Source organism: Opisthocomus hoazin, chromosome Z, assembly GCF_030867145.1.
Source record: "Opisthocomus hoazin isolate bOpiHoa1 chromosome Z, bOpiHoa1.hap1, whole genome shotgun sequence".
Lineage (NCBI taxonomy): Eukaryota > Metazoa > Chordata > Aves > Opisthocomiformes > Opisthocomidae > Opisthocomus > Opisthocomus hoazin.
The window spans coordinates 32,581,056-32,593,303 of record NC_134454.1 but is presented as its reverse complement, the minus strand read 5'-3'; the positions used below and the strand labels follow the sequence as shown (position 1 = coordinate 32,593,303).

Here is a 12,248-nt window from a genome sequence, read left to right as displayed (position 1 = left end):
AGCTGGGGTGTATGTATTTATGCTGGCTGATTTGTGTTGTTCCCTCTTCCTGATAGACAAATAGGTTGCTGTTTCTTAAGTGTAATAAAGAAGGCATATTTCACAGCCTGTTTCACACTGGGGCCTGGGACTTGGCTGGGGCTTTTGCTTGTTACCAGAGTTCAAATATTACATAATATTGAGTAGTTATTTATAGTAAGGATTGACTTTTTCCGTTGTTTTTTTTTCCCTGTGATAAACAGCACTTCGTTTTGTGATGCAGGTGCAGAGTGTTGCACTCCCGCGTTTGTGCTGCTGCGCGGCATCTGGCGCCGACACCAGTGAAGCTGGCCAGCGTCACTTGGGGTAGGGGTGCTGCCCTTTCGGGCTGCGCTCCCCCGGCAAGGGTTAACCACCAGCAGGACACCCACAGCACCCGCGTCCTCTTTGGCCGCCTCTCTGCCCGGGTGTCTTCATGCACCCGTGTGTAGCTGTAAGGGACTATGACAGTCTCGCAGTGACCCAGTAGCACATTACTTTATTACGCCTAATTGCCGCTGAGCAATCTACTCACAAAGAGTAATTTGTCAGGAGAATGTAGCTGCCTTATCTGCCCAGGGAACATCTTACACCAGACTTAGGATTTTTCTCCTGTTCATTCGTTATTCAGCAGTCATCAACACTTATCTCACATTGTTAGCTGCGGATAGATCGCTGGATTTTTGTAATCGACAGGTGCCGTCAGACAAATCCGCGTGGGCCCTTTCTGCAGGACTCGATACACCTTTGAGTTCATCTCAGCTGATCGCGAGCAAGCCTGAATTTAAGGTTGCCTGAAAAAAACACAAAACCTCCTCCACACAGGGTCAGAGTAAAACTTCTCGGTGTGTCTTCTTTAAAATTCGTTTTTTCAAATATTAAAAAAAAAAAGAATAATCCCCCGCAATGAGTACCGAGCAGCGTCCGCAAGAAGCGTCATTCCCCCCCCCCCCCCCCCGCCCCGGGCGCGAAGTGGAAGCCAACACACGGCCCCCGCCCGCCCTAACCACCGGCTCGGCGGAGCCGGGCAGGCCCCTGTACCCACCGTGTCGCGACCGGTTCCCTTCCCCGGCGATGAACCGCCCCCCGGCGCCGGCCCCGCCGCCTCCCCGCCCGGCGCCCGGCCCGCCCTGCCGCCGGCTGGCACCGGCCTCCCCCCGGGGGCGGGTCCCACCGCCGCCACTGCCCCGCGCTTCCGCTGTCCGGCCGCGGCAGGGCGCGGGCGGGGCCGCCTGAGGGGGTGGGCGCTGCTCCCGCTCCTCCTCCTCCTTCTCCTCCTCCTCCTCCCTCCTCCTCCTCCTCCTCCTCGCAGCGCGGTGGCGGCACGCAGCCTCCGGTCGCGGTCCCGCTGCTCCCCACCGAGGCGGCGCGGCCTCCGCTCCTCCCTCCCTTCCCTTCCCCTCCCCTCCCTCCTCCTCCTCCTCGTCTCGGTCGCGGCCCGGCCTCGGCGCGATGTCGGGCGCCTCGGCGGGCGCCCCCAAGCCTCTCCCCTCCTCCGGGCCCAAGTCGCTGCGGGAGATGCCGCATCCCCTGGCCACGTCCAGCAGCGAGGAGATGGGGCCGGCGCTCACCCCCAGCCCCGACCTGCTCCTGCCCCGCAGCATCGCCGACAAGGTACGGCCCGGGGCAGGGGGGTCTCTGCTGCGGAGGGGAGGGAGAAGGGCTGGCTGCCTTCTCCCCCGCCCCGTCCACTTCCCCGGGGGAAGCGGAGCCCCAGGCGCTGCTGACACCCGTTGCGAGAGCCCGGGGCGGGGAGGGGGCTGCAGGCGCCGTGCCCCCCTGTGCGAGGGACCGGCTGGGACCTGGGAGGCTGGGTGTTTGCTGCTCGCGCCTTCCCGTGGCCCGTACCCTCTGCGGACGCGTCTGAGCGCTTCGCAGCTGCCGCCGCCGCCTCGCCGTCCCCTTCCCGCGGCCCTGGCGGGGAAGGCTTGGAGCCGCCGCCGTTTCCTCGCCGCCGAGCTTGCCGTCAGCTTACCTGTGGTTGTGGCTTCTCCGCGGCCGTGTGATGTGGGAAGGATGCTGCCGCCGGAGTGCCTGCCCCTGCCTCCCCTTCCCCAGCTCTGGCAAGGACCCTGGCGGGCTGGGTGAAGTGCCTCGCCCCGTCTGCGGGCCTCGGACGTGGGGCGATTCCTGGGTGAAGAAGCGGCAGCGGTAGCACAGACATTAACTGCTCTTGCGGGGACCTGGTGTCTCTGGGCAGGCTTCCCTGAGGCGCCTTGAGGCAGGGTGTCCTGGACCCGAGGACTGCAAGGGGTGAGATTGGTCTGAAACTCGGTGATGAGCAGGTCTGGGGCAGCCGGGGTGCGTACGGGGTGTTGCGGAGCTGCTGGCAGCAGAAGATGCTTCCTCTGGCTGTTTTCCTGGGGAGCGTGGGGCGGCATCGGGGCGGAACGGATCCACTAGCCCCCAAAAGCCTGGGGGCTCTGTCTGGTCCCATACTCTTCCGCGCTCGAGGGCAGTGAGTCGAGGTAGCCTGGCCTCTTCCCTTTGTCACCTCCTGCTGCCCTGTAACTGAGCTGTGCAGATTCAGCACTTGCTCCTGCCCGTGTCAGGAGCCCTCTGCTTGGGCGTTTGCCCCCTGTTGCTCAAGTGAGAAGCCAGGCTTACCTTCCCTCTGGGAACACAGGCCTTCATCAGAGAAGTTTGTCCAAGAGTTGGTGGCCCTATGAGAGAGGGGGGTATGTGAGTAAGGTGGGAGTAGGAATTGCGGGGTTTTTTGTCCCGACAGGCTGGATTTACCCACGTAACTAGGTTGCTGTCTGACCAGTCCTGTACTGTACTACTGTTGCTGTAGCAATAGTAGGCAGCTGCCTTCATGGGTCTTCTCGCAGCTCAGGAGAGCGGTGGTGGTGCTGCACTCGCTCTTAACACTGTCTGTCCACACTGCTGTGTAGCTGCTGAGGAGCAGCTCACACTCTAGAACTTCTTTCCTCAGCTGTATTAAAGAGCTTTTTTTTGCCTGTGGACCACAAGCAACCTCCTTTCCTCTTTACTGGTTTGAGGTGTCTGAGAAGTGTATCACCATTCGTGATAACTTAGGAGCAGAAATGCCTCTCTAGCCTCAGGCTGTGGTCAGCTAACTTGTCAGTAGAAGGGTTCTTGCCCAGTTTTTCTACCAGGAACGCAATGAAGTCCATCTTCTAGTACCTGTAGGTATTACTGGCCTGTTCTAGGCACTTGGCAGCACAGGACTACGTCAAAGTGTAGAGCAAAAAGGGGCTGAGGCAAGTGATTTCTAGGCTTAAGAGCCGTTCTGTGGTTGACCTGGAAATGGCACTAGGGTAGTGAGCCTTACAGAATAAAAGGATTTCCAGTAGGAAGAGAGCAGTGTTCTTCTTTTCCTTCTAGCTGAATTAGCAGAAAAAGCCAAACATCTGATCCTTCTGATGGAAGGAGTCCAGCAGCTCTGCTGCGTGAGGGATGTGCCTTCTTCCACTTCATACCTGGTGTGCTGGCAAGAAGAAAATGAGTTGACTGCATTCCCCCCTCAGGAAAAACTTCAGTGAACAAACACGTGTTACTAACTTTAAGGCAATAGTAAACTTCAACTGTTTGCACTGTGTATGGAGTAGTCTAGAGAACAAGTATTGTAAGTGGAGGTAAATGGGTAAAACTGTTTTAAGTGTTTAGTATGTCTCTTGGTCTTATTCTCTGGTGGTGGGTCATTCATCTCTTGAAAGGCTTGCTCACTAATCAGCTAACAATGTGTTGATAGCTCCTATAGCTGGATAACAGGGGGAGGTCAGTATTCAAGTCTGACTTAAAGCTCTGCAGCTGTTCTTCATTGATTCCTGAATAGGAGCTGCGCTTGTCTGCGCTCTTTGCCTTTCCAAGGGCCTTTCTGGAGAGTCTGGTGGAGACTGGCACTGCAGGAGAAGTTTGGGTCGAAGTCTGCTGCTTCGAAGTGTCTCCAAGTCAGTAAGCTTCTGTGAGGACCACTGTCAGTAACCAGGACTGTACGAGGACATCCCTCTGCCAAAGGGATGATAGTAATGGCTGACCCATCACTGTGAACTGGGTAACTTGCTTTTTCTGGGGGGTTCTTACCTGCTCTGAGCAAATACTTCCAACACACTGCTGCAAGATAAGGGTATCTAAGGCTGAAATCCTCTGAGGGAGAAAGTGCAGAAGTAAGGGAAGCGTTCTGCCTGTAAAGCAGTGCTTCAGTTTCCACTGCCACAGATGAAGTGGTTGAACCTCTGCCATCAGTGCTTATCCTGAGTCAGAGGAACCTGGAGGACAGGAACACTGTGTGTCCCGTGTTGGTTTTTGATTCAGATATGGGAATAACCTAGGAGCTTAGACCCTGTCTAACTTTGAAGTCTCATAAACCTTTGATTGCTGTTTAAAAACAGCAGCTAATGCTACTAGAGCATTAGGTCATGGGGAAGGGAAGGAAAGCCACCTGTGCTGCTTTCTATGGCTTCTCTGGTTCTGAGGCCCTCTAAGTTGACTGCTCTCAGGTTTTCTGAATCCTATGAAAAGAGCTGCAGAGCTCTCATTGTCTGAAATAACATTTTCATCCGGACTTGTAGGCGAGAGCTGTTTTAGGAGCCAGGAAACCTTGACTTCTGAGCAGCATCTAACCTCTTAAATGAAATGGACATTACTGGCTAAGTACTTGGCTTTCACAGTGATTCTGCAGCAAACGTAAAACACTTGAGTTGTAGATTCTTGTCTCTGAAGCATTTCTGTACTGGCCAGATCTTCCTGTAAAGATCTTGTTTCCCTCTGATTGCCTAAAACATCGTTTGTCCCGATACCTGACCACCATCAGCTTTCTTGACCTTATTCTCCTTTATCCTTGCTAGCCTCCAAATAAGGAGACAGCTAAAGCAGAACCTAAGCAGTACTGACTTTTTTTTTTTTTGGCCATCAAGTGAGAGGAAAGCATACAGGAGGAAGCAATCCCTCAGGGTGCATGGCAGGGTCCGTTGCAGAGCTAGTTGTAAAACTGAGTTCTTGCTCTTGTGCAGAGCTCTTGGAAAGCATGCAAGCTGATTGAGATCAGCTTTTCAGAGCAGATCCTCTGCAGAGGAATGTAAAACAAATGAGGAAGTGTCTGTGTGGATTTCTGTCCTTTATATTTGCTTTAAAAATAAAGAAAAGGAAGTTCTGCTTGCGTGTGACTACTTGACTCCAGGTCACTAGTTTGTCACTTTCGATAGCGAATCTGCTCTGTGCGCTAGGACAACTGCTTTGACACTGAGGAGAAAAGTCATTATTAATGGGTTACTGGATTCAGGGCAGAGGTGAGAAGTAGCTGGTGTTCTGCTGTGTGATTGGACCCAAATGGTTGTAGAAGAATGCTGAGACTCAGGATGCAGCCCCACTGAGGCTGTGCAGACTTCATAGCATGCTACTAAGTGTTGAAAGTGCCAGGCTGTGCAGAATTAGGAAGTAATTGTTCTGTATGGCTTATTCCTGCTGTCCTCTAGCCACGGTTCTTGTGGTCCTTCTAGACTTGTGATGTGAGAGTGTCTTCCTAACAGGGTGATGTTGACCGTTCTTGCCTTGAGACTGGCAGCTGGTAGGGTCCCGACTTCCAGTACTGATTTGGAGCCTGTCACTCCAAAAGCTTTTGTATCCCACCTGTCCTAGGTCTCAGACTCCCCTGTCCTCTTTCAGACACTTCTGACTGCCCGACACTGTACTTCTGGCCAGCTACCTGTAACCTGTTCAGCTTTTCTTCTTTGAAAATGGGCATGCCTTGAATTTGGCTCTGTTGATGCTGGACAGCTGAAGTGAGCTTCAAGGCTATTTTACAGGTAGTATGTTAGGCAGAGCTGATGTGGAATACAAGGCTTGCAATGAATGCATAACGAATTTGCTAAATCATGGAGATGGATGTTAAAATTCCTACTGCGAACTTCTGGTCGCTAACTGAAAACTCTTGCTTGCATGTGATCCCTTTGCTCATCTGCTTCCAAACCGCACCGTGGTGAACCTCTAGGCCTGTATTAGCACCTGATCAAGTATAAATACTTGGTGCATTAGCTGGAGTGCTGTTACTTAGTGCTGATATTCTGGAAGGGAGCCTGGCAGCTCTCCAACAAAAAATATAGTGAGAGTCTGGAGCTCTACTTCCAGCCTCCTTAGCTGCTAGTTTATAATTATTGCTCTTAACTTCATCCACCCACAGATGAAACCAGTTTGCAGTATAATCTGAAAGCTTAAAATAGATCTGCCTGAGCTCCTACAAACCTCTTCCTTCTGACTAAAGGAGAGCTGTTAGACCAGCATCATGTATTGTTCTTGAAGCAAGCTGGAGGTAAATTCTCAGTCCTGGGAGAGACTGAGGACTACAGAAAGTCAGGAACTGAATTCGGTGAACTCATGAAATAATGTCAGTATGGATTAGTTGATCTCTGTTCCAATCTACAGGAGCACAAAACTGACTATCACAGAGAAGCTGAGGCTGGAAGGCACCTCTGGGTATCTTCTAGTCCAACCCCTCGGCTCAGAGCAGGGTGAGCTAGAGCAGGTGGCCCAGGACACCGTGAAGTTGGTTTCTGGGTGTATCTCTGGGCAGCCTGTTCCTGGAACTAGTCACCCTCTAAGTAAAATTTCTTTCTCGCGTTGAAGTGAAACTTCTGATATTTCAATTTGTGCCCATTGTCTTCTTGTTGGATTCACTGAAAAGAGTCTGTCACCACCTTCCGTACACCCTCCTATAAGGTATTTATCCGTACTGGTAACACCGCCTGAGCTTTCTCCTGTCCAGGCTCTTGGACTTCTTTGCCAGGAGGCATGTTGTTGGCTCGTGTTGTTGTTGTATCTCTTGTGTGTGGTACGGGGATTTTTTGTGGGTGCATTGTGTGTTTTGTTTTTTCTTTCCTTCTGCCAAGCTGCTTTTCAACCAGTCAGCCCCCAGCCCGTATTGCTACATGGGGTTCTTTCTGCCACATACAGGACAGTGCATCTCCTCATGTTGAAATTAATGAGGTACCTGTCAGCCTGTTTCTCCAGCCTGTTGAGGTCCACCTGAATGACAGAACAGCTGTCTGATGTATCAAGCACTCCACCTGGATTTGTACCCTCAGCACACTTGCTGAGGATGTAGCTTGTCCCATCATTCAGGTCATTAATGAAGGTGTTGAACAGTAGTGGCCCTATTACTGTATGCTGGTGTACTCCACTAATGACTGCTCTCCAATTGGAATTTGTGGGATCATAATGCTTTGAGTCCAGCAGTTCAGCCAGTTTTCAGTTCACTTTGCTGTATATCTGCCTACCTCATACCTCATCAGCTTATCTAGGAGGATGTTAAGGGGGACAGTGTTGAAAGCCCTCTTGAAGTTGAGATGAACCACATTGAAGCTCTCCTCTTGTATACCAGGACAGTCATGTCTTCATAGCAGGTGTTGCATTCGTTAAGCATGACTTCCCTGAAGACCATGCTGACTTCTCATCGCTATGTCCTTTGTGTATTTGGAAATGGTTTCCAGTATTTGCTTGATCATCTTCCAGGGATAGAGGTGAGGCTGGATGGCCCACAGTTTCCTATATCTGCCTTCCTGAGGACTGGAAGAAACGAAATGTCACTCCTGTCCTCAGGAACTTCCCCTTGTCACCATAATAAGTATAAGATAATTGAAAGTGGCATTACAGTGGCATCATCCAGCTCCTTCAGCACTTGAGTCCATCTCGTCATGGGCTTGTGTCTGTCCAGTTTGTTGAAATGCTCCATGACCTGGTCCTCACCAACTGATGATGAGTTTGCCTTGTTCCAGACTTTCCCACTGGGCTTAGGGGCCTGGAATTCCTAAAGGCTGGTCATCTTGATAAAGACTGAGACAAAGAAAGCACCGAGTATCTTGGTGTTACGTGTATCCCTTGTCATCAGATCCTCTGCCCCACCAGGACTGCATTTTCCTTGTTCTTCATTTTGCTGCTGGTGTACCTGTAGAAGCCTTCTCGTTGCTGTTCTCATCCTTTGCCAGATTCAGCTCTATCCAACTAAACCCATCCCTGCATGCTCAGACAGTGTCTGTGGATTCCTCCTGTGAGGAGGTCAACTGTGCCTGCTGCTGCCTTTTTATGCTTCCTTATTATATTTGAGTTTAGTCAGGAGCTCAGTGTTCATGCATGTAGGTCTTGAGCCACCCTTGCTTGATTTTCTGCTCATTGGGATGGACCAGTTTTGGGGCTGGAGAGGTGATCCTTGAAAACAAACTGGTTCTCCAGGACGCCTTTCTAGGGCCATGTGCCTTCTTCCTACCAGATCTATGAAGAGGCCAAACTCTGCTCCCTGGAAGTCTGGGGCTGTGATCCTGCTCTTTGCTTTGCTCCCACCTCTCGACATCCCCAACTGCACCAGCTCATGGCTGCTGTGGCTGAGGCAGCTTTGTACCTTCACATCCCTGACCAATTCTTCCTTCCTTGTAAGACTAAAGTTCAGCAAAGCATCTCCCCTCATCAACTTATCAATCACCTGTGTGTCAGGCAGTTGCCATTGATGCACCTCAGAAACCTTCTAGATTGATGTCACCTCTGCTGTGTTGTCCCTCCAGCAAATATCATTGTGATTCAGGTTACCTGTGAGGACCTGTGAACATGAGGCTTCTTCCAGTAAATCCCTACCCTTGTCTGCAGAAGTGCTTGAAGAACACAGGGATGTTGTTTTTCACCTAGGACAGCAGGATTGCTAGTTTAGTTGAACTGCCTTCTAACTGTTTCAGGATTCACCTTTTTATGAAGCTGTTCCTGGTTTTTGGAAGATCCTGTGGTTCTCTTTGCCCAGTCACTGCACTTAGTGGGGAGGTAATGTTGCACAGTAGATATGTGTGAAGTCGCTGAACCAAGGTTCTTAGGTACAGACACTTATCTGCCACTGCTTCGTAAGTGGGCCATCAGCTCTCAAAGGCTGAGCCTAGCTGTAGTCTTATTTAAGGGAACTGCTGTCTCCGCCTCCACTGTGTGCATGTGCCTGCATCAGGCAGCTCTTTTCTAGTCTCCTGGTTGAAAGAACTGATTTAAAACTAGCATGGCTTCTGGCTTGCCATCAGTGCTCTGCCCACAGCCAAACTGCTGGCTGAATCCAGTTTCCCGTCGCTCGCAATGGTGGTAACTAGAACTGCTTTCTCTAGCTATTTCATCTCTCAAACTCATGATGTCACTTGGCTGGGTTAATACCATGGTATCTTACTGAAGAGCTAGAGTGCTTGTCTCCTTTTTCTTGTAGCGGCTCTTGGGTTTGGTGTAGAAGCACAAACAGCAATGCATAGGTTACAGTTGCCTTCGCGTACAGAAATAGGATTTTATTGGTAAGGGTGCTTTAATGGTATCTTACAATATAGGTGCTCTAGTACTGTCGTAGGACTGTACTCGGTGGTCTCTGTATGATCCACAACTTCCCAGTACAGTCAGTTTCTCTGGAACTGACAATTCCTGTCTATTCTGGAGGGATAGCTAGCACTTAGCTTGGGACAAACATTGCATCGACATAACTGCCTTAGTGTTGTTACTTTTTTAATCTTTCCATCTGGTAAAACTGAACATAGCTTCTACTGTTTAACAGTAATATTAACTCCATTGTTCTTATCTCAATGTAATGGAGGGAGGGGAATACTTTGAGACTGAATTCGGTGTTGCACAGCTTTCATAATCTTTTCGACAGGATTGCTTCACACTTAATGAGGCAGTATTGAAAACAGATATTCAAAACGTGCGTAGAGGAACTTGGTTCTTCAGTTGGGTTTCAGAAGGGTGAGTCTTGGCAGTAACTTGTCAGCCATGATGGAAAAAGTTATGCTTGGTGGTCGGAAAGAATCCTCCGGGCTGCCTGTGCTGGAACGCCTCAAACCTACCCAAGCTGCTGGATGCTCTCCCAGCTCCTTCGTGGGGAGAAGGGGATAACCAGGCTGGTCAAGAAGCTCTCTTCTTACAGCTGTGTGGGCACATCATTCTCCTGTTGGTGCCCCGGGGGTTTGTGATAAGCTTCAGGCAACATGTCCCTGTAATTAATGATGGAGAGGCAGAGGATAAAGGGCGAGGCTTTCCTATTGACACGCTGTGATCTGGGAGACATCGGTTCCTAGATTAACCTGCAAACTATTGTCTTCGTGTTTTCTAGGATTGTGGACTGCCCTTGTGGTACCTCAGACTGTCTGGCTGCCACATTAGCTAGTCTCTTCCCTATCCAAGTGGAGAGACTGATTTTGGTAAAGTAGGTCGGGAGACAAGACAGGAGCTCTTACGGTGCAGTGAGGTGAGACTCAACTCAGTACTGCTACGTGAAAATCTACGTGCAGCACCTAAACTGCATCTTTGAGGTTGTAACTTGCATGTGCTTTCAGTCTGCAGAAGACAATACACCAATTTAAAATGGCATTTGATCCTGTGTATTTCTTGGAGTTAATCTCACTGAGGTTTATTCCCTGACGACCTTGAGCAAGATCTTAAATGCTGAGCTGTACTGACTCTTTAAGCTGTGACTGGCTTGGCTGCCTGAGCCCAGATTGCTTGGAGTGAGGTTCTAGGCTCTTGTGGATGGGGAAAACTGCTCCCATCACTAGGATGAAGTGGGGCAGAAAGCTCCAAACTCCCACCTTGGAGGTGGTGGCAGCTGCTACCCTGAGGTAAAAGCTGAGTGCATTTATGTTTAGTAAATTCTTGAAAAACTGGGGGGAACCAGTTTCTTTTCAAATTACTAAGGGCAATAACTGACAGCAAGGTAGCTGCTAGCAATACTGCAATGACTGACTGCGGATGGAAAACAAATGCAGTGAGTTGCAGCTCTTCTGATGAGCTGGCATTCCCTATGCTAGTCCAAATTAAATGGTTTTATTGACAGATGAATTTATGGGACATGTTTTATTTTCTAAATTGTGGGGCATGGTGAGTGGAAAGGTATTGCCTTCAGCTGTAGGTGATAATGCCAAAACTGCTGACTCTGAACAAAGTGTTTCATATGAAGTATCTGTCTGAATAAGCATGTAGGTGATGGGTTAATGGAATGAGGTGAAATTGTTGTGAAAATGAAGTCAATCCAAAATTCCTACAATAAGCAAGGAAGGAGCTCAGCCAAGAGGTGTGTTTAGAGTGGTCCTCAAAGCATAAGTTCCTGTGGAGAACATCACTGTCTTACAGCCACGTTCAGAGCTTCTACACTGCTTCTTCTATGGAGCATTAAGCAGTAGGTAAGAAGTTACTCTGGAAGTGAAAGTGGTGGTGTGTCTAACCCCTGAAGATGGGCTACTTCTGGACTCGGGTTTGTGGTTTTCTGTATCTTAGGTTGAAGAGATTACTAGTGTGTGGGAGCAAAGACATAACGAAAATGTGTAGAACCCTACTCCCCAGGAAAATGAACAAAATGTAGATAGCCACTAGCTTTACTTGCTGCTGGATGATACCTTCAAACTGAGGTGTGCAGACCCTACTGTGAGGATGACAAGCTCTCTGCCTGCCTTGGAAAAGGATAGTTGCAGTGGTCTGTGTGTAGTCTTATTAGTGATGGCATGGTTTACAGCACTGAAGACATGCTTTGTTCTGTGCCCTAACCTCAAGCTGAATTTAAGTCTGAAAAAACCCATGCTTTTTTAAACCACCCTAACACTGCATATCCGATGAGAGTAGCTGATAGCCTCTCCAAGCCAAAATACAAGCAAGGGGTGAAGCTTCTTTCTGTCACATTTACCAGGAAAGCTGTTACCATCCTGGTTTCAATGCCCTGTCCTCATGGGAAAGTCTTGCCTTACACTGCTCGAGTGGAACTTGCTGCATCCTTCTGAAGGGCCTCCTGAGGTATAAAACCACCTGTCTTCAAGTCTGTCTGTGTAGTTGCCCTCACTTTTCCAGTGTGCTTGAATGATGTGTTGTGTTCCTTGAAAGGGATATGCTGCAGTGCAGGTGTTGCTCAAGGGCAGAGAAGCTGCTTCCCCCTCAGCGAAGCAGATGGTGTTAGCAGCAGCTACTCTCTGCTAGCTCAGTGGTGAAGGTGCTGATGTGTGGGAGTGGTGAGAGACTACCCCAGACAACACTCAAACCCGTGCTTATCCGAAGAGAACTGAGAACTTTGCTGTAGCTTTTTAGATGCCGGTATAAGGCAAAATTGGAAGTGAAAATCTTGGGTACTGCCAAGAGGAAGCTGTGTTTTTTGAATTGTTGCCAAGAAAAACCCTGGAAAACTTTAATCAATACCATTCATTGCGAGCGATCAGCTTGGCCCCTTCAGGATTTGTGTGCTGACTAGCTTGCTCCTGGATCAGTATACTCCACTTGAAGCCATG

The 12,248-nt window shown here is 49.7% G+C and overlaps 1 protein-coding gene across 1 annotated transcript in view; it reads left to right on the top strand.

Moving 5' to 3' along the window:
* The first annotated feature begins 1,422 nt into the window (after positions 1-1,422).
* The window catches only part of SNX30 (sorting nexin family member 30), a 54,236-nt gene continuing 43,410 nt past the window's right edge, over positions 1,423-12,248 (top strand). The window contains exon 1 of the mRNA XM_075411225.1: positions 1,423-1,632. Coding sequence (XP_075267340.1) covers positions 1,471-1,632 — 162 coding nt within the window. The 5' untranslated portion in view covers positions 1,423-1,470. The remainder of the gene's footprint in view (positions 1,633-12,248) is intronic.